Here is a 27782-nt window from a genome sequence, read left to right on the forward strand (position 1 = left end):
ATGTAATAACAGTAATGTGTGGTGGTAAATTTATATAGCTTATTCACGTAAATGAGGTGATTGCTTTATAATGCCTGTTACAAGATGCAATTGACTAAAATCCTAAAGAGAAACATCCCATGGAAATACACTGAATTTTAGGCAGGATAAGATCTTTTCATGTCATTTAGTCCAGTTATTTCCCAACCATTATCCTGGAGCTAATTTAGTTTTGGTTGCAGGGGTGGGCAAAGTGGTCAGGCATGGAAACACCAGTTCTCAACCATAATATCACAACGCATTGGATGAGTAGTGTATTACCAATAGCTTATTACTGAAAAGTTACCAAAGCTTGTAATTTTCACTCCTTTGAGTCTATTTCCTTGATAAACCCTTACTTTTTGACTCTTGCCTAGTCAACCTGTAAACGTCAGGGTCATTTGTCCCCATTCCTCTTGTCTGACCTTCATTTACTGAATAAAAACCTCCTTGATTCACAAAAATAAGGAAAAGGCCAATGTGCTTTAGAGAAAATCTTTAGCCAAAAAAAAGTGATTTCATTATGTCAATATAGTGAGTATTGTAACAGATGATGTTATTAATAGATGCCAGTGAGAACTGTCAACAATTAAAAAATCACGAAGCCATAAACATCTATTTTAGAGTAATTTATCCTAACTCTCAAAGTCCTTTAAAATAGAAAATTTAGGTGCTGAATCCAGAGATTGAAGGCATATTCAAAGACGCCATTTTTTGAGTCCTTTGTTTTTAGAGAAGAAATGCTGATTTTTTGCCCCTGTGTTCTACTTATTTGGATAGCTTTTAATGTAATGCTGGAACTTGAATATTAGCACATTTAGTAAGTGCTGATATACAGATTTTGTTTATATTTTTCTTATGATTAAATATCTTATTTCACCTGACATTTACTCTATGTACAAGTCTGATTCTTAAACCAGTTGGTACATTCTTTAATGTTGAGACAGAGGAAGCACTAGGTTTAGAATCAGAAAACCTGAATTTGAATGCCAATTTACTATTTGTTAGCTGTATATATCCGAATGCATTTCCTCCTTTATAAAAGCAAAAAACTCAGAGGTTTTTTTTTCTGAGAATCAAGTAAAATAACGTGTGAAAGTGCCTAGCACCATGTTTGAAATATAATGTAAACATTTATATCTAGCTGTTTATTTGTTTATTATTCATCTTTCTGCCTCACCTCACAGTGGTATATAGTCCTTTTGTATAATGAATGCTCAATAGATGAAGGTTGGCTTGATCTATGTAGATATGCAAAAACACACAGGCAGTTAACTGTGTACTGAGTCAGGATTACTGCAAATGTTGAATGTAGTTTGTGTCTACACTAAACTCTACCATCTTGCCTAGCTGGTAACTGATTCTCCTTAAAGACAAAGAATTCATCCTGTATACTGAAGTGTGCCTGTCAACCTATGAAAGGTGCAAAACTGTCCTCAGTGGTGGGTAACCCACAGGTTCTCCTCGTCCTACGGTCCAGGCCTTTCTCTTACTAGAAGGTGCTGCTTGAAGAATGAAAAAAAGTGAAGGTCATGGAGATCTTCACCTACAAGAAGCTTCTTCAGCATGACTTTTTCACTCTGTACCTTCTGTTAGAATTACCCCTACTCAAAGCAGCATCAATGTGGAAGATGGAATTTGCACACCTGGTTGACACACATACCATGATATGTGATATGTTCTAACAATAAGGAGCAATCTTCTAGGAAATTCCCCTCCCCTTTACAGTCAGCCTTGAGGCAAAAACTCCTCTTGTGGACTCTGGGGAGAGTCTGGTTTTTCAGTTCCTTGCTTCTTGATCAACATCTTTGTGTAAGGAGCAAATTGTCTCTTATACTAGATGGTCTTATTTTTTCACCTTTCAACCTGTTCGTCCTTCTAATCCTAGTTACCCCACTCTGAAGAAGCTTGCTGGGAGAAGACCAGATATTCCCATTTATGTTGGAAACACGGAAAGACCTGTATTTTGGAATCTGAATCAGAGCGGTGTCCAGTTGACTAATATCAAAGTAGTGCCATTTGGAATATGGCAGCAGGTCAGATATCTATGTTTTTTTGCGCTTTCCAGTTATACTTTCAGGGGAAATTTTAGATGAGGTACTTGCTTTAAGATTAGATAGTAATTGCTTTAAGAAAACTGGCCTGGGAACTGGCCCAGTGGCGCAGTGGTTCAGTGCACACGTTCCACTTTGGTGGCCCGGGATTCGCTGGTTCGGATCCCGGGAGCAGACATGGCACCTCTGACAAAAAGCCATGCTGTGGTAGGCATCCCACGTATAAAGTAGAGGAAGATGGGCATGGATGTTAGCTCAGGGCCAGTCTTACTTAGCAAAAAGAGGAGGATTCACAGCAGATGTTAGCTCAGGGCTAATATTCCTAAAAAAAAAGAAGAAACACTGGCCTATTTTGTCTGTACATAATACTGTGTAAATACAATGTTTAAGCTATACTAAAAGATGATTTTGCTTTCTATTTACCAATGATATAACTCCATAGTATAGGATAATAAGTCCAGTTCTGAATAAAAGGGATTTCTTTCCAGAAGAAGTGGCAACTTCCTCAAATATTGAATTAAAAGCCAAACTGACATACATAGTTTTTGGTTTTATTGTTAAATTCCAGGTAGACAAAAATCTTCGATTCATGATCTTGATGGATGGCGTTCATCCTGAGATGGACACTTGCATTATTGTGGAGTACAAAGGTACTTTCTCATCTTCATCAACAATGAAAAATAAAAATACTCTTGGTAGGAAGGATAATAATAGCTATCCAAAATTTCATCCTACGTTCATCTTCTTTTCCTTAGGATATAGTATATTCTATCCTTGTCTTCAAAAAATAGGCTATCGTTCAGATAATCTTTCCAGAGAACAAATTACCAGTAAGATAGTTTATGTAGTGACAGGTTCAAAGTTTCTTTTTCATAAGGCAACAGATATTCTGTATTTCACCAATAGCAGTTTCTTCAAAACTGACTTTGTTGAATAAGTGTCTTACTTTCATCTTGAAATATTATTTTGTAATATAATCATAAACTTCTTCCTTTCATTTGAGAAGATGGCTTTACTGCCCCAATAATCGTTGAATGGAATTTGCAAAAGGTTGAGAGATTTGTCTTGATCCAGTCAGTCTTTTCCCTGCATCCTTTGGGCTCAGCATCTGGAGAGAGTTGGCCGAGGAAAGTAGTCTGTCTATGATCCTGGAGTGGAATCAAGCTAATTGTCCTCACGGGACATCTCGAACCCACCGAATCAAACAGGATGAATTCATTCACTTGAAAATTCAAAATATGCCTTTAAAGATTTTAGATTTTGAAATCTTACTCTCTCTTTTCCCTTGGACATAAGCAATTCTTTTATAATCAAATGAGTCAGATTATACAGACATCCATGGAAGACTTTGTTGGCTTGGGAATACAAACTACGGTGTTCAAGATTTCACTGTGAGTACTCATGCCGCGTTGTTTTTCCACAGGTCATAAGATACTCAATACAGTGGACTGCACCAGACCCAATGGGGGAAGGCTGCCTGGGAAGGTTGCTCTCATGATGAGTGATTTTGCTGGAGGAGCATCAGGCTTTCCGATGACTTTCAGTGGTGGAAAATTTACAGGTAATCTTTTCTATCAGGGTGCTACTAAGGAGAGGCATGGCACTTTGCTAATGCTGTGAGAATAAATACAAAGATCATTAAGACGTGGTCCCTCCCTAGAGGAAGCTAATTGGGAAACCAGGCTTGCAAGCCGCAGATATACAGACTAGTGTTTCCAGCTCAAAATACGATGATGGAGCATGAAAGAAACACTAAGGAGATTAAGGAGCATCTCAGGAATAGTCAAGAAAAAGAATAATTTGGATCCATGGTATAGACCATAGAGCAGAACAGGAAAGGTCTCACATCGGTAATTCAGGCTTAAATGTTCTTGGAATGTAGTTCAGAATAGGGTATGTGCAACTTGATATAGGCACATCCCCCTGGCCCCATGGAATGCCTATACAGGGGAAGGACACAACCAGAGCAAGCCCCTCTAAAGTGTGGAGTTACCAGGGGAAATGGGGAGTTGTTGGTCAAAGAGTACAAATTTCTAGTTATTGGATAAATAAGTTCTGGGGACCCAACATACGTTAGGATGACTAGAGTTCACAATACTATATTATGTACTTGAAAGCTGCTCAGAAAGTAAATCTTAAATGTTCTCACCATAAAAAATAAAGGTAATTAGGTGAGGTGACGGAAGTGTTAGCTAACTTTATTGTGGTAATCATTTACCAATATATATGTGTATCAAATCATCACATTGTATTCCTTAAACTTATGCAATATTGTAAGTCGATTATATCTCAAAGCTAGTAAAAAGCGTGGCGTCTAAGGCAGGATCTCTTCTGATCTGGGTCTTAGGGTGGTGCTGGGTTTGGCTTGGAAGAAAGTGTGTAAGTGGTATATTTTGTTCATTTTAGTATCCTCAATATTAGCATTGTAAGTGCTCAGTATAGGGCCACTAAATAAATTAATATGTTTGACGAACAGTCTCTAACAATGTGGCAGAAAATGGCCTAATTGCAGGATGAAAAAAGCCTCTTTCTTGCCTTCCATTCCTCTGCAGTCTAGATTCATTGCCTCCCAAAGTGTGGAACCACGTGAGAGAGAGAGGAAAGGTGCTGTCTTTAAGGAGTTAACAGTGTTCTTGGGGAGGCAAAATATACCTATTAAAGAGTAGCTAGCGTGATTCCCATTCTTCTGTGAGTGTGTGTATGCATGTGGGAGTGCATGCACACACGTTTTAAAAGTCCTAGAACATACCAAAATGTTAATAGTGGTTTATGTCTAGGTTATGGATAACTTTAATTTTTTTCTGTATCCTTGTCTGTGCTTATCAAATTTCCATAGCAATAATAGTAGGAATAGCTCCCTGACATGGTGCCCTCATGCTCTGGGCCCTGTCTAATTCCTCTAACCTCCTTGACTGCCTGTCTCCCCATTACTTGCTATATATTAGCCCACACTGGCCTGCTTTTTGTTCCTCAGACCCAAAACACCAAGTGCGTCCCTGTCCTGGGTTTTGTGTTTGCTGTTTCCACTGCCTGGAGTGCTACTGCACCTGATCTCCATGTGGTCAGCAATTTCTCTTCATCTGTGTCTACGTTTGTGTCTATGACTCAAATGTCATCTTCACTAACCAGCCTGTATGATAACACCCCTCCATCCCACCTCACCTCATCCCAGCCACTCTCTGTTGCATGGCCCTGTTTTACCTTCTTCCTAGCTCATCACTCTGAAATGACCTTTGTTTACTTGTTCATTATTTGCTTCTTTCTCTCCAATGAACGTTCCAGGAGAGCAGATTCCTGCTTTATCATGTTCTCCACTGTATTCTCAGTGCCTAGAACTATGTCTGGCACAGAGTAGGGGCTTAATAAATATGGATCAAATGAATGAATGAGCAAATGAACAGCCTGTGAGGTGGGCGGCATGATTCCACTTTACAGAGGAGGAAACAGACTCAAAGAACTTACGTGGTGGAGCTGCATTTTGATCCTAAGTCTTAATTGACTCCACTGCTCGTGGTCTTGACCACTGTGCATTGCCAGGGTGTGATGAACATGCTTTCCTTTCATAATCCACTGAAATAACAAAGCCATTTCTATGTTAATAAAGAGTTAATAGTTACAGTGCCCTTAAAATGTGCAGGCACGCAAGGTACAACTATGCATGCTGCCCTGTGTATTCAGCTAGGGTCTGAATGAATTGCCACAAACAAGGAGAGGGTTCATTGTCTTTGCCTGGTTTGGTAACATTTTTCCAGTAACCAACTGAAATTTGCAAAATAAAGCTGGGGGCAAAACCTTCCACTAACGGCACAGGGCTTTGCTCTATTTCTGGGTTAGTCGTCTATCAATTTTATCTCCTGAAAGAGTTCCAAGCTATTAGAACCTTTGTTTTTCTGTGATTTCTGACCAGAGGAGACTCTAATCCAAACCCTGTCATTCCAGAGGAGTGGAAAGCCCAATTCATTAAAACAGAAAGGAGGAAGCTTCTGAACTACAAGGCTCGGCTGGTGAAGGACCTACAACCGCGAATTTATTGCCCCTTTGCTGGATATTTCGTGGAATCCCACCCATCAGACAAGTATGGCTGGACATTTTGTACATCATTTTTATACATGAGTTAATGTGTGCTGGGATGAGTTATTTATCTGTGTAACAGCATGAAATGAAAATGAGTGATTAGTAGGAGTCTGGCGTTTATTTAATAATCCGCCTGAGAACAGAGAGCATGAATAAAAACCATGCTTGGCAGCTAGAATGAATTCAGATGGATTTTCTGTGAAAGGATCCTGGAAAGGATGAAGGCAACTGATATGTGTTCAGTATATGCTAGGAACTGGACTGGGGCTTTTAACCAAGTCGTCTAAATGAACCTTCCCAGCGACACTGTGAGGCAGGTTCCATTATGCTTTTGCAGTTTAGGGAATCTGAAACTCAGAGAGACGAAGTGACTTGCCCAGAGTCACTCAATTGGAAACACTGGAGTTGAGAAGTGAATCCTGGCACGACTAGCTCCAAGGCTCTTTTCTCTACACCATACTGCATCTCAGAGTAGAGAATTGCATCATTATCAAATGCAAGTTATTTTCTCATTTTGGGGTACCTGAGATGATTTCTCTCGCAGCAATATAACTTCTAGGTTTTGTTTTTCCAGTATATTTTTGAAGGTCCGTGAATTTTCTTTGAGAATGTTATTTAAATGTTGGGTTTTCATTTTAATGGTCAAATGGATGACAATCTTAAAACTGGGTATTGCATAAGATTTCCTAAATGTGAGTATTCACATTTGCGCTTCTTTTTGTGGTTACTTTGATACCAAGTAATCATTTAATGAGTTAGCAGTTAACTTTTAATAAAATGTTTCTCAAACAGGAGTATCTCTTCTAGGGGAAGTTGGAATTTAAGAAACATTTTTTAGTTCATCTTAAGCTCTGTCCTCAGATCCGATTGTCCTATTGGGGACTTTACTCTTGCCAGGTGCCTGAGCCAGGCAAGTGTTTTTTCTTTTCTCTCAAGATGTAGACTTTGTGATAAAAAGGAAAACTTCCCAAATTTCCTATGAATTACTAAAGCCAAACTCAATATTTGCAACATTGTTAGAGTCTTTGGAGATTTTGATTGGACCTGCTAGGGCCAACTTGTCCAATATGCTGGCTACCAGCCACATGTGACAATGGAGCACTTGAAATGTGGCTAGGGCAACTGAGGACCTGAGTTTTTAATTTTAAGTAATGCAAATTTTAAGACTGAACCAGCATAAAATATTTTCTGTTAAACACAAGTTCATTACTTCAGTCAGACTACGTTGCACTTTACCCAATGCATTGTGTAAGAAAGTATTGTTATTGTGGTATGCATGTTGGATGCATGTGTCATTTCTAGTATTACACATAAACACATTAATGATTTAATTGGTATCAATGGATTGATTGGGTTTGGATTATTTTTTCTTTGCACTGATATATTGTTGCAATGTGTTTAGCTGGGTATTTTATGTAGGCAGCTTATGTTACAATGATACCAATGCTAATTATAATTGGAAATCAGATTGAAATACTTATTGTGTTATGGTTCAATTAATTTTCTAGCTTAAGAAAAATGCAGATAAATTTTTGCATTAAAATGAAAGCATCTATTGGTGCAAAGTTTAGTGCAGATGCAAAAACTAGTACTGCAATGCAAATAGTAAAGAGAAAAGAAAGTGGAAGAGAAAGTCTGTTGCAAATTTCATGATGAATGGCAATTACAATTTGCATCAATAGAGGAAAAAGAACTGTTATGTAAGAAAAGTTTTAAAATAATGCAAACAATGTCCCCAAACATTATCTCATTTTACCCTCACCACAGTCCTGTGGGGAAGTTGCTATTACTGCACCCGTTTTCAGATGAGAAAACAAACTCGCTGTCACGATTCAGTAGCTCTGGGTGGCTCTCAAGCCTGCGTCCTTGAAAATAGCTCCCACTGTGGGAATGGTGGGCAGAATGTACATTTCAAGGACAGGAGATACATTTTCAGTAAATACATAGGCAATCTGCTAGGAAGTTTCTTCTCAACAGCCAATGAAGAATTGATGAAATTAGTCACCAGAAATGAGAATTAAGTATCTAAAACCATTTTTTATTGGTTTGCAACTGGCCAGTTATGAAAGAGCTTGCATAATTGCATAAAAAAGGAAACCATTTTAAGATAGAGAGATGGTAAAAGTTATGGGTCTTTTGTTAGAAAATTATAAGGAAAAGAGTGGGAAAGATATTTTACAAAAAGTGAAAGCTTCAGTTAAGCCACCAATTGCTGTAGAATCCAAATGTTTCTAACAATATAAAAGATCACTTGATAAAAATTTATCAATAAATAGAATTTGAAAAATTGCAAGTATTTTTCTTTAGCTTTAGATCAGTGGTTCTCAAACAGGGAGATTTTGTCTCCCAGGGTGCATTTTGCAGTGTCTAGAGACATTTTTTAGGTATCGCAACTGGGGGGTGCTACTGGCATCTAGTGGAGAGAGGACAGTGTTCTGCTAAATATCCTGTAATGCACAGGACACCTCCAACAACAAGGAATTATCCAGCTCAAAATGCCAACAGTGCCGTTGTTGAGAAACCTTGCTTTAAATGAATCGTGTACATAAGAAAAAAAAGAAATAGAAATATTTTATGAAATGAGTAGAACACTGGTACCAAAATCTGACAAAAATTCACAAAACCCCTACAGAACAATTTTCTGAATATCTAAATACTACCAAACTATATACAACAATATGTTACATTAATAACATATCAAGAATAAGTGGGGTTTATGACATGAATGTAAATGTTTTTCATTATGAAATTTGATTAATTTGGTGTATTAATTGATCTAAGAAGAAAGAGCATGTGATCTCTGTAGATTTTTAAAGTTTTAAATTTTGAAAATTTTAGCTCATGTTGACCAAAACAAACTTCTAAAATTGGACATTAGATGGCTATTTCCTTAATATGACTCTACATATAATCGTGAGTGTGTGTCTATATATGTGTATGGAAGAGGGCAGAGTCAGCCATGAGAAGCATTCTAAGTCAAAAATATTTTACTTGAAATAATCCAATAAGATAACATCAATGGATTAGACATATAAAATAATAAAGAAGGCAAAACTATCATTATTTGCAGATGATGTGATTGTATATCTAGAAAATTTAAAATAATCAACTGAAAAACTCTTCCAAACCATTGAAACAACTACTACTTAGAAGATGTAATTACAGAAAAGACTGCTTCTCCAATCGCAATTAAAAAAGAGAAAATATCTAGGAATAAACTTAACCAGAGATGTGCAAGTCTTATACAAAGAAAACTTTAACATGTCACTGAATGACACAGAAGAAAACCCATGCTAATGAAAAGACATACTATGTTTTTGGACTAAATAACCAAATGATATAATTTATACTAAATTAATTTACAAAGTTAATGTGATTCCAATAAAAATAATACGTGTTTTTCAGAAGTAGACAAGTTGATCTGAAATTGGGGGGAAAAACAAGAATATTTAGTAAGCCTCTGATTAAGAAGGACAAGAATGGGGAGAGTACTCTACCAGATAGTAAAATGTATTATAAAGTCTATAATTAAAACTCGGTGGCACTATTAAATAAATAGCCAATGGTACAGAATAAAAGATACAGAAACAAATTCATATTAATCTATGGGTTTATTATCTGCTATGGCAGGCATTTCAAATCAGTGGTGGTAGAGATGAACTATTTATTAATTAGTACTGAGCAAATAGATTCAAAGGATTTCTGAATTTACGAAGAAATATTGCCAATTCGTGTCCTAAAAATTCATAAGTATTTGGGTAAGGATTTTTGAATCTTCTACATCTGACAAAGAGTAAATTTCAGCTAAATAGGAAAAACTTAGTTTTTATCATGATAGATGATGTTCCCTTCAGCTGTGTTAGATTTTAAAAATCCAGATATATTGGAATTTTAAAACAAGAAGTTTGTATTTTCCCTAATACTTCTTTCCAATGCCTGATACATTTGAAAACATTTGTACTAAGTTTTCTGAAGCAGTCTCCAGGAAAAGTATCCTGGATACAATTCTTGAAATTGTTCAATTTCTACATGTAAATGCTATGGGTCATCAGCAAGTTAATGAAGCTACCAAAAGAAGAGAAGGCAATAAACTTGATGATCTTGGGCTCTTTGCCAGTGCTTATTGGTTGAATTGTGGAAGATGTGTACTGTTAGCTCCAATTCAAGGTTTTCTTGAAACAAAAAAAATGCTTGCCAAATATTCAGGAACCAAAGACAAAAATCTGGCACTGATTAATATTTTCTCTGATATTGTACTGTGTGTATGAGCAAGCTAAATTTGAAGTTCCAAGTAAACAAAATGCTTATTTTTGACTTAGTTATACAGGTTAAATATTACATTGAAATTGAATCTCTATGTGGAGTCTTTATGTTGAAATTGAATCTTTTTCTAACACAAATCAATGATAATGATTTTACACATTTTCCAGTGTGAACCAATATGCAGATTTTATTTGTAATTGGGAATGTTATTTAAAATAGCTGCAAAAATTACACACCAGATTTGAAGAATGCTTTGTTAATATTGATAATTTAGGGTTGCTTTTCAATATATGCAGTACTCTTTTGAATTCAATGTTAATATTAATGAGTTGATCCAAGAGTTACTGAATTTACTAAATTTAAACAGGTGCAGTTTTAAAACTGATATATTTTTGCTTCAAAGTAAAATTATCATCTGAAAAAGATGAACCAGTTTTGTCAATGTAGATGTGAATATTATATGAAAATGTATTGTTGGTAACTCTATTCATTTATTGGCAAACTTGTAAGTATCTTTGAAACAACTTGAGCAAGTGAAACTACTCTTTCACTTGTCAGTTTTATGAAATCTAAATAATGATAAAGTATATTTTGATGAAAATTTAGTATCTGAATTGAGATATACTCGAAGCTTAAAATATGCACTGGCTTTCAAAGATGTAGCACACAAATATAAAATATCTCATTAATAATTTTAAAACTTGATTAGATATTAAAATGATAATATATTGGCTAGATTTGGTTATAATAGAAATTAATCCATTAAATTTATTCCACCTCTTATCTTCTACTTCTTTTATGTGGCTACTAGAATATTTAAAATTACACACGTGATTCACATTGTATTTCCAGTGGACAGTCCTTTTCTAGAGAGTTTAATAATTTTGAGTATCACAGACCTACCAATAAAGCGAAACCTTGGCTCTATCGAACTCCCAGGGATTTGATCATTTTGGATAAAGAAACCATGCTAAAAGGAACATTTTCTGAATAGCTAAAGTTTATCTTTCTATGCACCAACATTTTATAATACTTTTTAGTAGAAAGTATTTCTCAAATGTAGACCATCCTTCCTTGACTTCTCAAAAAGAATATTAAAACATAATTTATTTTTTCTTGGTATCTCAGGATCATCATTTCAAAGTTTTAGATTCTGTTGTGGTAGTGTGATGTATCTAGGGGGCCACTGAAGTATGTCATAGCAAATATACTACTCTCTAATGACCTATTTGCTCCTGCACTAAATGGACTCAGGCAGTAAAGTATTATGTCTACTCATACATTTTCTTCTTCTTTTTTATTGAATTTTTTATTGAAGTATAGTTAACATACAATATTTTTCTAGTTTCAGGTGTGTATAATAGTGATTCAATATTTATATACATTACAAAATGGTCACCATGGTAAGTCTAATTACCATCTGTCACCATACGAAGTTTTTACAGTGTTATTGACTATATTTCCTATGCTATGCATTACAACCCCATGACTTATTTTATAACTGGAAGTTAGTACCTCTTAAATTCCCTTCACCAAATCACCTGCCCTCCAACCCTCCACACTCTGGTAACCATAAGTTTGTTTCCTGTATCTTTGAGTCTGTTTCTGTTTTGTTTGCTCATTTGTTTTTTAGATTTCACATATAGGTGGAATAATACAGTATTTGTCTTTCTATGTTTAACATATTTCACTTGGGACAATACCCTCTGTGTCCATCCATGTTATTGCAAATGGCAAGATGTCATTCTTTTTATGGCTGAGTAATATTCCATTGTATATATATACACCAGATCTTCTTTATCCATTCATCTATTGATGGATACTTAGGTTGCTTCCATATCTTGGCTATTGTAAATAATACTGCAGTGAATGTAGGGATGCTTATTTCTCTCAAATTACTGTTTTCATTTTCTTTGGACAAATCTCCAGAAGTGGAATTGCTGGATCCCATGATAGTTCTATTTTTAATTTTTTGAGGAACCTCCATGCTGTTTTCCATAGTGGCTGCACCAATTTACATTCCCACCAGGAGTGCACAAGGGTCTCCTTTTTTCCACATCCTCAATAACACTTTTCTCTTTTTGGTAATAGCCATTCTGAGAAGTGTGAGGTGGTATCTCATTGATTGATTTGCATTTCCCTGATGATTAGTGACATTGAGCATCTTTTCATGTGTCTGTTGGCCATCTGTATGTCTTCTTTGAAAAAATGTCTGTTCAAGTCCTCTGCCTATTTTTTTGGTTTGTTTGCTTTTTGATATTAAGTTGTGTAAATTCTTTATGTATTTTGGACATTGACCCCTTATCAGATATATGATTTGCAAATATTTTCTCCCAGTCAGTAGGTTCCCTTTTCTGTTTTTTGATAGTTTCCATCCTGTGCAAAAGCTTTCCAGTTTGATGTAGTCCCATTTGTTTCTTTTTGCTTTTGTTGCCCTTGCCTGAGGAGACTGGTCCAAAAACATATTGCCAAGTGTCAAAGAGCTAACTGCCTACATTTTCTTCTAGGAGTTTTATGGTTTCAAGTCTTTAATCATTTTGAATTTATTTTGGTATATGGTATAAGATAGTGGTCAAGTTTCATTCTTTTGCATGTAGCTGTCCAGTTTTCCCAACACCATTTATTGAAGGGGCTGTCTTTTCCCCCTTGTATATTCTTGCTTCCTTTGTCATAGATTAACTGACATATATGTGTGGGTTTATTTCTGGGCTCTTTATTCTATTCTACTGATCTTTGGGTCTGTTTTCATGCCAGTACCATACTGTTTGGACTACCATAGCCTTGTAATATATCTTGAAATCAGAAGTTTGATACCTCCAGCTCTGTTCTTCTTAAGATTACTTTGGCTACTTGGGGTCTTTTGTGGTTACATGCAAATTTTAGGATTGTTCGTTTTAGTTCTGTGAAAAATGCCAGTGGTATTTTGATGGAGACTGTATTGAATCTGTAGATTGCTTTGGGTAGTATGGACATTTTAACAATATTAATTCTTCCAATTCATGAGGATGATATATCTTTCCATTTATTTCTGTCATCTTCAAATTCCTTCATCAATGTATTAAAGTTTTCAGAGTATAGGTCTTTTACCTCCTTGGTTAAACTTATTCCTAGATATTTTCTTCTTCTTCTTCTTCTTTTTTTTTTTTGAAAGATTGGCACCTGAGCTAACAACAGTTGCCAATCTTCTTTTTTTTTTTTTCTGCTTTATCTCCCCAAACCCCCCCGTACATAGTTGTATATCTTAGTTGCAGCTCCTTCTAGTTGTGGGATGTGGGACGCCACCTCAGCGCAGCCTGATGAGTGGTGCCATGTCCACGCCCAGGATCCGAACCCTGGGCTGTGGCAGTGGAGCACGCAAACTTAACCACTCTGCCACGGAGCCGGCCCCAATTCTTCTTGATACAATGATAAATGAGATTGTTTTCTTAATTTCTCTTTCTGATAGCTCATTATCAATTCATAAAAACACAACCAATTTCTGTATGTTAATTTTGTATCCTGCAACTTTACTGAATTAGTTTATTATTCTAATGGGTTTTTTTGGTAGAGTCTTTAGTGTTTTCTCTATGTAGTATCATGTCATCTGCAAATAGTGACAGTTTTACTTCTTCCTTTCCAGTTTGGATGGTTTTTCTTTCTTTTCCTTGCCTAATTACTGTGGCTAGGACTTCCAATACTATGTTGAATAAAAGCAACGAGCGTGGGCATCCCTGTCTTGCTTTCCCGATCTTCGAGGTAAAGTTTTCAGCTTTTTACCATTGAGTATGATAGTAGCTGTGGGTTTGTCATATATGGCCTTTATTATGTTGAGGTACGTTCCTTCCATACTCACTTTGTTGAGAGTTTTTGTTGTAAATGGATGATGAATTTCGTCAAATGTTTTTTCTTCATCTATTGAGATGATCTTCCTTCATTTTGTTAATGTGGTGTATCACGTTGATAAATTTGTGGATGTTGAACCATCCTTCCATCCTTGGAATAAATCCCACTTGATCGTGGTATATGATCCTTTTAATGTACTGTTGAATTCAGTTTGCTATTTTGTTGAGGATTTTTCCATCAATGTTCATCAGGAATATTGGCCTGTAATTTTCTTTTCTTGTGGTGTCATTGTCTGGTTTTGGTATCAGAGTAATGCTGGCCTTATAAAATGAGTTTGGAAGAGTTCCTTCCTCTTCAATTTTTTGCAATAAATTGAGAAGGATAGGTATTAACTCTTCTTTAAATGTTTGATAGAATTCACCTGTGAAGCTGTCTGGTCCTTGACTTTTCTTTTTTGGGTTTTTTTAAATTAATGATTCAATTTCTTTACTCGTAATCAGTCTATTCAGATTTTCTATTTCTTCATGATTCAGTCTTGGAAGGTTGTGTATTTCTAGGAATTTGTCCATTTCTTCTAGGTGTTCCAACTTGTTGGTGTATAATTGTTCATAGTAATCTCTTATTATCCTTTGTATTTCTGTGGTGTTAGTTGTAACTTCTCCTCTTTCATTTCTCATTTTATTTATTTGGGGTCTCTTTTCTTTTTTTCTCGAGTCTAACTAAAGGTTTATTGATTTTGTTTATCAAAGACAGCTTTTAGTGTCATTGATTTTTTTAGTCTCTATTTCATTTATTTCTGCTGTGATCTTTATTATTTCCTTCCTTCTACTAGCTTTTGGTTTTGTTTTTTTCTTCTTTTTCTAGTTCCTTTAGGTGTCAGGTTAAATTGTTTATTTGAGATATTTCTTGTTTCCTGAGGTAGGCCTGTATCACTATAAACTCCCTCTTAGAAGTGCTTTTGCTGCTTCCCACAGATTTTGGAATATTCTGTTTTCATTTTCATTTGTCTCAATGTATTTTTTTATTTCTTCATTGACCCATTGGTTGTTTAGTAGCATGTTGTTTAGTCTCTACGTGCTTGTGGTTTTTTCTAGTTTTATTCTTGTAGCTGATTTCTACTTTTATATTGTTGTGGTTGGAAAAGATGCTTGATATAATTTCAGTCATCTTCAATTTGTTGAGACTTGTTTCGTGGCCTAACATGTGATCTGTTCTGGAGAATGTTCCATATGCACTTGAAAAGAATGTATTCTTCAATTTTTGGATGGAATGTTCTGTATATATCTATTAAGTCCACCTGGTCCTAATGTGTCATTTAAGGCCAATGTTTCATTATTGATATTCTGTCTGGATGATCTGTCTATTGATGTAAGTAGGGGTATTATAGTCCCCAACTATTATTATATTGCTGTCAACTTCTCCCTTTATGTCTGTTAATATTTACTTTATATATTTAGGTGCTTCTGTTGGGTGCATAAATATTTACAAATATATCCTCTTCTTGGATCGACTCTTTTATCATTATGTAATGCTCTTCTTTGTCTATTGTTACAGTCTTTGTTTTAAACTCTGTCTTGTCTGATATGAATATTGCTACTCTAGCTTTCTTTTTGGTTTTCATTTGCATGGAATATCTTTTTCCATCCCTTCACTTTCAGTCTGTGTGTATCTTTAGTTCTGAAGTAAGTCTCTTGTAGGCAGCATATAGATGGGTCTTATTTTTTTAATCCATCCAGCCACCCTATGCTTTTCAACTGGAGCATTGAGTCCATTTACATTAAGGTAATTATTGATAGGTATGGACTTATTGCCATTTTTTAGGGTTTTTTTGGGGTTGTTTTTGTAGTTCTCTGCTTTTTCCTTCTTCTCTTGGTCTCTTCCCTTGTGGTTTGATGTTTTTATTTAGTGTTATGTTTAGGTTCCTTTCTCTTTATTTTTTTGCATATCTATTTCATGTTTTTGGTTTGTGGTTACCATGAGGTTCATATGTATCAACCTATATATATAGCAGTCTGTTTTAAGGTGATAATCACTTACTTTTGAACACATTCTAGAAGCACTGCATTTTACTCCTCCTTCCAAATTTTATGTTTTTACATCTTTTTATTTTGTGTATCCCTTAACTACGTATTGTAGTTATGGTTGATTTTACTACTTTTGTTTTTTAACTTTCATACTGGCTTCTTAAGTGGTGATCCATTGCCTTTATTAAATATTTGCCTTTGTCAGTGAGATTATTTTTTCTGTCATATATTTTCTTATTTCTAGCTATGACCTTTTCTTTCCTGCTTAAAGAAGACTGTTTAACACTTCTTGTAGGACCAATTTAGTGGTGATGAACTCCTTTAGTTTTTGCTTGTCTGGGAAACTCTTTATCTCTCCTTCAATTCTGAATGATAACCTTGCCAGATAGAGTATTCTTGGTTGTTTTTTCCTTGCAGCACTTTACATATATCATACCAGTCCCTTCTGGCCTGGAAATTTTCTCCTGAAAAATCAGCTAATGGTCTTATGAGGGGGTTCCCTTGTATGTGACTTGTTTGTCTCTTGCTGCCTTTAAGATTCTTTATCTTAACTTTTGCCATTTTAATTATAGTATGTCTTGGTGTGGATCTCTTTAGGTTCATCTTGTTTGGGACTCTGTGCTTCCTGCACTTGGATATCTGTTTCCTTCTCCAGATTACAAGGTTATCAGCCATTATTTCTTCAGATAAGTTTTTTGTCCCTTTCTCTCTTTCTTCTCCTTCTGGGACACCTACAATGCAAATGTTAGTACACTTAATGTTATCCCAGAGGTCCCTAAAACTTTCATCATTTTTGTAAGTTTTTTTTTTTTCTCTTCTGACTAGGGGATTTCCATATTCTGTCTTCCAGGTTGCTGATCCATTCTTCTGTGTCATCTAATCTGCTATTGATTTCCTCTAGTGTATTTTTCATTTCAGTTATTGTATTCTTTAGCTCTGATTGGTTCTTTTTTGTATTTTCTAACTCTGTTGAAGTTCTCACTGTGTTCCTCTCTTCTTCTCCTGAGTTCAATGAGCATCTTTATGACCATTACTTTGAACTCTTTATAAGACAAATTATGTATCTCCATTTCATTAGGGCTTTTTTTCTGGAGTTTTATCTTGTTCCTTCATTTGGAACATATTCCTCTCTCTTTCATTTTGCCTTCACTTTCTGTGTTTGTTTCTATGAATTAGGCAAAATAACCACCTCTCCCCATCTTGAAGAAGTAGCCTTGTGTAGGAGCATCCCCTGTGTAGACTGTGTGTGTTGGGTGGCTTTGGCAGGCCAGCTGGAATCAGAAGAGATGCGGGCTGGATGGTTCCAGGGTGCACTGTGCCAGGGCTGCCTTGGTGGGATATATGGTCGTGGGTTCTTTTAATTAATTAAATTTTATTGCATTCATAATATTTTACATTGTTGTTAAATTTCAAATGTACCTTATTTCTTTTCTGTCACCATATAAGTGCTCCTCTTCAGCCCCTGTGCCCTGCCCCCACCCCCTTCCCCTGGTAACCACTGAACTGTTCTCTTTGTCTGTGTTTGTTTACCTTCCATATATGAGTGAAGTCATATGGTGTTTGTCTTTCTCAGTCTGGCTTATTTCATTTAACATAATACCCTCCAGGCCCATCCATGTTGTTGCAAATAGGATAGTTTTGTCTTTTTTTAAGGCTGAATAGTATTCCATCGTATATATATACATATATACACACACATGTCTTCTTTATTCACTCATGGCCAGTGGACAGTTGGATTGCTTCCACGTCTTGGCTATTGCGAATAGTGCTGCAATGAACATTGGGGTACATAGGTCACTTTTGACTGTTGATTTCAAGTTGTTTGGATAAATACCCAGTAGCGGGGAAGCTGGGTCATAAGGTAATTCTATTTTTAGTTTTTTGAGGAATCTCCGTACTGTTTTCCACAGTGGCTGCACCAGTTTGCATTCCCACCAGCAATGTATGAGAGTTCCCTTTTCTCCACACCCTCTCCAACATTTGTTATTTTTAGTCTTAGTTTTTATAGCCATTTTAACAGGTGTAAGGTGGTATCTTAGTGTAGTTTTGATTTGCATTTCCCTGATAATAAGTAATGTTGAACATGTTTTCACATGCTTATTGGCCAACTGCATATATTCTTTGGAAAAATGTCTGTTCATATTCTCTACCCATTTTCTGATTGGGCTTTTTGTTTTTTTGTTATTCAGTTGTGGGAGTTCTTTATATATTATGGAGATTAACCCCTTGTCGGATACGTGATTTGCAAATATTTTCTCCCAATTGATGGGTTGTCTTTTTGTTTTGATACTAGTTTCTTTTGCCTGGCAGAAGCTCTTTAGTCTGATGAAGTCCAACTTGTTTATTTTTTCTTTTGTTTCCCTTGTCTGAGACGATATGGTATTTGAAAAGAGTCTTTTAAATTTGATGTCAAAGAGTGTGCTACTTATATTTTTTTCCAGAAGTTTTATGGTTTCAGGACTTATCTTCAAGTCTTTGATCCATTTGGAGTTTATTTTTGTGTGTGGCATGAGATAATGATGTACTTTCATTCTTTTTCAAGTGGTTGTCCAGATTTCCCAACACAATTTATTGAAGAGACTATCTTTTCTCCATTGTATGTTCTTGGCACCTTTGTCAAAGATTAACTGTCCATAGATGTGTGGTTTTAATTCTGGCTTTCAGTTCTGATCCATTGATCTGTGTGCCTGGTTTTGTACCAGTGCTATGCTGTTTTGATAACTATGGCTTTTTAGTACATTTTGAAGTCAGGGATTGTGATGCCTCCAGCTATGTTCTTTTTTCTCAGGATTGCTTTAGTAATTCAGGGTCTTTGGTTGCCCCGTATAAATTTTAGGATTCTTTGTTCCATTTCCATGAAGAATATCATTGGGATTCTGATTGGAATTGCATTGAATCGGTAGGTTGCTTTGAGTAGTATGGACATTTTAACTATGTTTATTCTTCCAATCCATGGGCATGGAAGGAATGAGTATTCTGCTGTTTTGGGATGGAGTGTTCTATATATGTCTATTAAGCTCACTGGTCTAGTTTATCATTTAATTCCACCATCTCCTTGTTGACTTTCTTTCTGGATGATCTATCCCTTGATGTGAGTGGAGCGTTGAGGTCCCCTACTATTATTGTGCTATTGTTGATGTCTCCTTTTAGGTTTGTTAGTAGTTTCTTTATGTGTGTCAGTGCTCCTGTGTTGGGTGTATAGATATTTATGAGTGTTATGTCTTCTTGGTGGAGTGTCCCTTTGATCATTATATACTGCTCCTCTTTGTCTCTCTTTACGTGTCTTATCTTGAAGTCTACTTTGTCTGCTATAAGTATGGCAACACCTGCTTTCTTATCTCTGCCATTAGCTTGGAGTATTGTCTTCCATCCCTTCACTCTGAGCCTGTGTTTGTCATTGGAGCTGAGATGTGTTTCCTGGAGGCATCATATTGTTGGGTCTTGTTCTTTAATCCATCTTGCCACTCTGTCTTTTTATTGGAGAATTCAATCAATTTACATTTAGGGTGATTATTGCTATATGAAGGCTTAATGCTGCCGTTTTATCACTCATTTTCCAGTTCTCCTGTATTTCCTTTGTGTCTCATCCCATGTATTTCAGCCTACCAACTAAGTTATGTAGTTTTTTTATGCTGGGTTTCTTAGTTTTCTCCTTATTTATTATTTGTGTCTCTGTTCTGCTTTTTTTTAGTGGTTACCATAAGGCTTTTATGCAAAATCTTATGGATATGACTGATGGCCTCTTATTTCTTTAGACTAATCTGGTTCAGTCTTCTTCATCTTCCCCTCCTATGTTGTTTTTGTCACATCTTATTCCATCTTGTGTTTTTTTGTGGTTAAAATGACAAGATTATCTTTGTTTTTGGTGTTTTCCTTCCCTTTATCTTTAATGTTATACTTGAGCATTTGCTAACCTGTTCTGATGTAAAGCTACACTTTTCTGATTTTAGCTACCTATTTATCTCCTTATGCTGGGCTTTGTAACCCCTTTATCCGTTTTTTTTCAGGTATGAGGGCCTTCTTGAGGATTCTTGTAGGGGGGTTCTTGTGGCTACAAACTCACTTGGCTTTTGCATATCTGGGAAAGTTTTTATTTCTCCATCATATCTGAAGGATATTTTCACTGGATAGAGTATTTTGGCTGAAAGTTTTTGCCCTTCAAAGATTTGAATATATCATTCTAGTCTCTCCTAGCCTGTAAGTTTTCTGCTGAGAAATCTGCTGAAAGCCTGATAGAAGTTCCTTTGTAAGTTATTTTTTTCTGCTTTGCTGCCCTTAGTATTTTTTCTTTGTCATTTGTTTTTACCAGTTTCACTACTATATGTCTTGTAGTAGATCTTTTTACATTGACTTATTTTAGGACATCTGATAGCTTCTTTCATATGGATTTCTATCTCCTTCCCCAGGTTTGGGAAGTTCCCCATATTACTTCTTTGAAGAAGCTTTCTGCTCCATTCTCCTTCCTTTCTCCCTCTGTATTACCTATAATTCTTATGTTGCATTTCCTAATTGAGTAAGATATTTCTTGGAGACTTTCTTAATTTCTTTTTAGTCTTAGTTCTCTTTCCTCCTCTATCTGGAACATTTCAATATGTCTATCCTCAATTATGCTGATTCTTTCCTTAATGATATTCATTCACGCATTCAGGGAATCCATATTTTGTTTTATCTCATCCATTGCGTCTTTCATTTCCAATATTTCTGATTGGTTCTTCTTTATAGTTTCAGTCTCTTTTGTCAAGTAGCTCATGAACTTGTTGAATTGTTTCTCTACATTCTCTTTTAACTCACTGAGTTTTTTGATGATAGATATTTTGAATTCTCTGTCATTTAGATTATATATTTCTGTGTCTTCAGGATTGGTTCCTGGGTACTTGTCATTTTCCTTCTGGTCTGGACATTTAATGTAATTTTTCATACTGCTAGTGGGTGTGGCTCTATTCTTGCATATTGTGATTTTTTTTTATTGCAGTTTCCACCTATCACCACTGGATAGGGATCAAGATCTGTGTATTCTGAGCCCTCTGTGTTCCACCAGAATCCCAGGTGCTGGGCTCAGGTGTTGCATGGGGGAGAGGGACACTGTCTTCTGCATGCTCTTAGGGTCTTCTCACTCTGCCCTGGCTATCTGCTCTCCTGGGGTGCTGGCTTGATGAGGTCACCCCTGTGATAGCTAGTCCCCTCAGTAGGGGCCTTTCCCCTAGGCTGTGAAGGACTTCAAGGGTCTATGATTTTCCTGTAAAGTGACAGCCTCTCCACCCTTCCTTTCCTCTTGGAGGTCACATGCAATCCCTGGATAGCAGTCTTTTGGGGAGGGAGTATAGCTTTCTCTTACCCCTTTCTACCTCCTCTGAGGGGGTCTCCAGCCTCTCTACCTTCCAACATATGGCTGTGTGGGTCTCTCAGATGTCTTGTGTTGTGTGGATGTTCTGTTCTCTGTTGGAATATAAATGTCTTTTTCATTATATCATGGAGGGGAGGGTTCACTGTGAGAGCTCACTCGGCTGTGATGCTCACGTCACTCTCCTTGGATGGGTGAAACAGATTTGAGAGCCTGGACTGCAGCCTCCTTGCCAATCAGTTGTGCAATAAAGTCTTTCTTCTTTCAAAGACTGGTGTGCCGTGGTGTCAGCTTCTGTGCACATCGGGTGGCCAGCCCTGGCTTGGTAACATAAACAAACTGTCCTCAGGTACCTGCCTCTTGGTGTCAAAACTACCGAGCCACGATGGGAAGGGAAAAGAGAGCACCCAAGGCCTTGAAGCCATGAGGAAGGAGGCAGGGCCTGGAGCTTGCATGCTCGGCAGCCACATGGAATCAAGGAGCCAAGACTACCAGGACATACAGTTTTTTAAAGACTGTCAATGATCCTTCTTGGCTGCTGTTACAGATATCTATCTAGCCAGCTCCATCCTCCATTTTGACTTTCTATCTCTGGTCACTTAATGAATTCAAGGTAAAAAATTGACTTTGTGTCAATTTTTTGTGTCAAGTTAGAGTAAATATGCTGTGAATGAGGGCCTGAACAACTGTCTTGGTCAGGTGACTGCTGGGAGCTTATTTCATGGATTCATGTATATCTATTGTGGCTGTAGAGATACTGTTTACTTTTATAATCCTTATTTGTATTCTCTATATCCAGGTTCCATGTACTTGAAATGTGACTATACTTCACTACTAAGCAGCTATGTCCATTATATTTTTAAACTTAAGAAAAGTTCATATATACTTTTTTCCTAAGAAATTCTTACTTTGAAGTAGCATAACACTTACAGGAAAGCTTTCGGAATTGTTGGATAAGCCTAGATATAAATTCAAAGAATGTGTTCTTCTACAAACCTATACAGTTTTTAAAAAATATGTATGTCAAAGCAATTTTATCACAAGAAACCGCCCTAAAATGGGGATGAAATTTAGGAGCTTTTGGTTACACAGGAGACCTTATCATCTACTAGCCTCTATTCATGCACCCTTAATTATGAGGGACAGAAGGTAGAGTAGGTATGGTGGAGTTAATAGAGGGAGAGAGAAAACAAAGGACTCAGTGAACCAGGGAAAGCTTCTCTGTGTAGAGTGAAAATGATATAGAGCCAGAGGAATGAGCTTCTCCAGTATTGCTAGAAGTTGATGGCCCTGGGAAATGTCCCTTAGATTTTCCCTAAACTCTTTAGTTTTCTAAAGAAAGTAGGAGTTATCAGTGGACAAGTGCGTCTCACACTCAATCTTGATATAGAGCTAAATGACAATTAGTTAATGTGACAAAAATAAACTTCTCACTGCCTACTAATGTAGACATAGCACAAAGGTTTCACTTAATTTAATGTAGTTAAGAACCAGTGTGGCATAGACACCAAGCAATCAGAACAGATACCAGGTAACACTGGATCAGTTCATGGAGCCTCTGCTCTCCCAAGCTTTAGTCCTGTAGTTGAAGGAATTGAAGGAGAGCCAGGAGGACCCAGGGGAGGTCAGGTGGCTAGGGTAGTGAAGAGGGCACTCGGGCTCAAGGTGGCAGCTTCTAACCAACTTGCACAGAACTATTTCAATATTTTAGCAACTAGTATGCCTACCAGCTGAACATCAGCTATGTCCTTAAGCCAATGGAAAAAAGGAGCAAAGAGATCCTACTGCCATTCTCAGCTGTTGTACTACACTCCATGGAAATACTTGAGAACTGGACTAATTGGACTATGATGATACTTGACACACTATTTTGGACATTGGTGGGTATATGTTAAAAGATGTAGAGAAAAAGCATGTCAAAGAATCCAGGAGAGTCTATTTAAGATGATGAAAACAGTGAGTTGTTCTATCACCTATATATTCTTAGTTATGGTCAGTAAGGTTAATAGTATAAAATCAATAGCAATGTTTTCCACATGACACTATAGAAAGTGTTAAAACCAGGCTAATGAGGAAGTATTGTTGAGCTTGAATTAAAAAAGAAAACAGAGTATTTCCTTATTTGGTTTAAATAAAAATGTTTCTGATCAAAGCTTATAGTCTGAATGCAATAAACATCCTTTGGGCTGATCTTATGGTCAAAGGCTTGACTAGAGAAGAGGCACCAGACAAGGTAAAGGACATTTGACATGTCTTAATCTTAAGTTTATTCTCTTAAGTTTTTAAAAATGTTTAACAGTTGAAAGCAAAAATTATAATTGTCTGGTGGACTTCTCAGTGTATGTAGGCATAATACAGAGGACAACTATATGCATAAAGGGCCCTATATAGTGGAAATTTTTCTACATTCCACAGTAAGTGTTAAAATATTAATCCTAAGTAGGCTGAAAAGTTAAGTATAATATTTGTAATCCCCAGAGCAGCAACTATAAAAACCATACAAAGAAGTATTGTCAAAAACTCAATAGGATCAACACCAGTAAAATTGTAGGATAGAAAATTAAGATAGAAAAATCAGTAGCATTTCTATATACTAATGACAAATTATCTAAAAAAAAATAAAGAAGACTATCCCATCTACTAAAGAATAAAAAACTATAAAATATTTAGGAATAGATTTAACCAAGGAGGTGAAATATCTCTAAATGAAAACTGTAAGACGTTGTTGAAAGAAATTAAAGACAATGCAAATAAGTAGAAAGATATCCTGTGTTCATGGATTGGAGGACTTAATATTATTAGAATGTTCAAACACCCAAAGCCATCTATAGATTCAATGCAATCCCTGTCAAGATTCCAATGGCATTATTTACAGAAGTAGAAAAGAAAACTTAAAATTTATATGGAATCACAAAAGACCTCAAATAGCTAAATCAATCCTGAGAAAGAAGAACAAAGCTGGAGGCATCACACTTCCTGATTTCAAGCTATATTATAAGGCTATATAATAAAAATAGTATGGTACTGGCATAAAAAGAGACACATAGATCAGTGGAAAAAAATCAAGAGCCCGGAAATAAACCCATGCATATACGGTCAACTGATATTTTGCAAAGGAACCAAGAATACTCAATAGAGAAAAGACAGTCTCTTCAATAAATGGTGCTGAAAAAATTGAATATTTACGTGTAAAATAATGAAACTAGGCCTCTGTCTTGCACCACTCACAAAAATTAGCTCTAAATGAATTAGAGACTTAAATGTAAGACCTGAAAATGTAAGACCATAAAACTCCTAGAAGAAAACAGAAAAACTTGTTGACATGGCTCTTGGCAATGGTTTTTTGGATATGATACCTAAAATCAAATAACAAAATCAAAAATAAATAAGTGGACTACATCAAACTATAAAGCTTCTGCATAGCAAAAGAAATGATCAACAAAGTGAAAAGGCAACTTAGCAAATGGGTGAAAATATTTACATATCATCTATCTGATAAGGGTTTAATAATAAAGAACTCATACAACTCAATAGCAAATAACCCAATCCAATTAAAAAATGGGCAAATGATCTGAATAGATATTTTTCTGACGAAGACATATAGATGTCCAAGAGGTACATGAAAAGATGCTCAACATCACTGATGATCAGGGAAATACAAATCAAAATCACAATGAGATATCACCTCACACTTGTTACTATGGCTGCTATCAAAAAGACAAGAAATAACAAGTGTTAATGAGAATGTGGAGAAAATAAACCTTTGTGCACTATTGGTGGGAATATAAATTGGTGTAGCCACTATGAAACACAGTATGGAGTTTCCTCAATAAAGTTAAAAATAGAATTACCATATGATCCAGCAATTCCACTTCTGGGTATTTATCTGAAGGAAACAAAAACAATAACTCAAAAAATATCTGCACCCCTGTGTTCACTGCAACATTATTTACAATAGCCAAGACATAGAAACAACCTAAGTGTCCATCGTTGGACGAATGGATAAAGGAAATGTGGTATACATATAATAGAATACTATTCAACCAATAAAAAAGAATGGCGTCTTGCTATTTGTGACAACAAGAATGGACCTTGAGGTCATACTGACTGGAATAAGTCAGACAGAGAAAGACAAATAGCATGTAATCGCATTTATATGTGGAATCTTAAAAAAAAACAAAACCAAAAACCCAAAAACTGAATTCATAGATACAGAGAACAGATTAGTGGTGGTCAGAGGTGGGGGTGGGTAAAATGAGTGAAGGTGGTCAAGACATACAAACTTCCAGTTATAAAATAAATAAGTCATGAGGACATAATGTACAGCATAGTGACTATAGTTAATAATACAGTATTGTATATTTGAAAGTTGCTAAGAGTAAATCTTAAAATTTCTCATCACAAGAAAAATATTTGTAAGTCTGTGTGGTGAAGGATGTTAACTAGACTTATTGTGGAGATTATTTCACAATATATACAAATATTGAATCATGTATATTTGAAACTAATATAATGTTATATGTCAATTAGACCTCAATAAAAAATTAAAATATTGAACCATAAAAAAGAATGGCTATCATCAAAAAGACAAGAAATAAAAAATGCTGGTGAAGATGTGGAGAAGAGGGAACTCTGGTGCACTGTTAGTAGGAATGTAAATTGGTGTAACCACCATGGAAAAGAGTATGGAGATTCCTCAAAAAATTATAAATTGAATTATCATATAATCCAGCAATTCCAATTCTGACTATTTACCCAAAGGAAATGAGATAACTATTTCAAAGAGACATCTGTACCCCCATGTTCTTTGCAGCATTATTCACAATAGCCAAAAATTGGAAACAACCTAAGTGTGCATCAGTAGATGAATAGATAAGGAAAATGTGGTATAATATACAATGGAATATTATTCAGCCATAAAAAGACATAAATCCCACCATTTGCAACAATGTGGATGGACCTTGAGAGCATTATGTGAAGCAAAATAAGTCAAAGAAAGACAAATACTGTATTTTCTCACATGTGGACTCTAAAAAGGAAAAAACAAAAGTCATAGAAGAAGAGATCAGATTTGTGGCTACCAGGGTGTGGGGGGAGCGGTTGGGGAGATTGGATGAATGTGGTCAAAAGGTACAAACTTCTGGTTATAATATAAATAAGTACTGGCAAATGTAATATGCAACATGATGACTGTAGTTAACACTGCTGTATGGTATACTTGAAAACTGCTAAGAGTAAACCCTGAAAGCTCTCATCACAAGGAAGAAGAAAATTTCTTTCTTTTTTCCCCTGTATCTATATGAGATGATGGATGTTAACTAAACTTATTGTGGTAATCATTTCACAATATATGTAAACCAAGTCATTATGCTATACACCTTAAACTTATACAGAGCTGTATGCCAATTATATCTCAGTAAAACTGAAAGAAAAAATTCAATAGGTAAACTAAATGGAACACTAAAAAATATTTAAACACTTCAAATGAAGGCAGAAAGGGGAATGAAAAGGCAGAGGAATGAAAACAGATAAAACAAACAAAATATAAATGGTAGACATAAATAATTACATAAATGGTTTACAGACATGTGAATGAAGCCATTTGCTTGGACCTTCCAGACCAGCCCTGCTGCCATCAACTGAATGGCATTGATTAATCCTGGTCAGCACCATCTGAAACAAAAGAATCATCATCCAAACTCCATCTGAATTCATGACCAACAAAATTTTGAGATATAATAAATTATTGCTTTAAAAAAATAAAAATGGTCTAAACACACCAGCTGGAAGATAGAAAGATTGTGAGAATGCATAAAAGGACAAGAGCCAACTCTTTTGCTGTCTACAAGAAATCCACTTTAAATATAACACTGTAGGTAAGATACAAGTAAAAGAATGGAAAAAAATATACCATGTAAATACTAATCCAAGAAAGCTGGAGTGGCTAATGTTAATATATTGAATGGGCTTCAGAGCAAGTACCAGGGATAAAGAGGGACATAATGATGTCAATTCACCAAGAAGATATAAGAGTCCTAAATGTGTTTGCACATAACAACAGACTCTCAAATATATGAAGCAAAAACATAGAATTGAAAGCAAGTGGAAATTCAGAATCATAGTTAGAAATTCAACTCTCCTGTCTTGGTAATTGATAGAAGAAAAACACAGAAAATTCAACAAGGA

At 35.8% G+C, this 27782-nt stretch overlaps 1 protein-coding gene across 3 annotated transcripts in view; it reads left to right on the forward strand.

Moving 5' to 3' along the window:
• The window catches only part of LOC124226048 (cytidine monophosphate-N-acetylneuraminic acid hydroxylase), a 76963-nt gene that overhangs the window by 20288 nt on the left and 28893 nt on the right, over window positions 1-27782 (forward strand). For all 3 annotated transcript variants that reach the window (XM_046638848.1, XM_046638846.1, XM_046638847.1), the window contains exons 6-9: window positions 1907-2054; window positions 2641-2722; window positions 3496-3633; window positions 6012-6147. In XM_046638848.1, the coding sequence (XP_046494804.1) occupies window positions 1907-2054; window positions 2641-2722; window positions 3496-3633; window positions 6012-6147 (504 nt within the window). The remainder of the gene's footprint in view (window positions 1-1906; window positions 2055-2640; window positions 2723-3495; window positions 3634-6011; window positions 6148-27782) is intronic.

This window comes from Equus quagga, chromosome 15, assembly GCF_021613505.1.
Source record: "Equus quagga isolate Etosha38 chromosome 15, UCLA_HA_Equagga_1.0, whole genome shotgun sequence".
In the NCBI taxonomy this organism is placed as follows: Eukaryota; Metazoa; Chordata; class Mammalia; order Perissodactyla; family Equidae; genus Equus; species Equus quagga.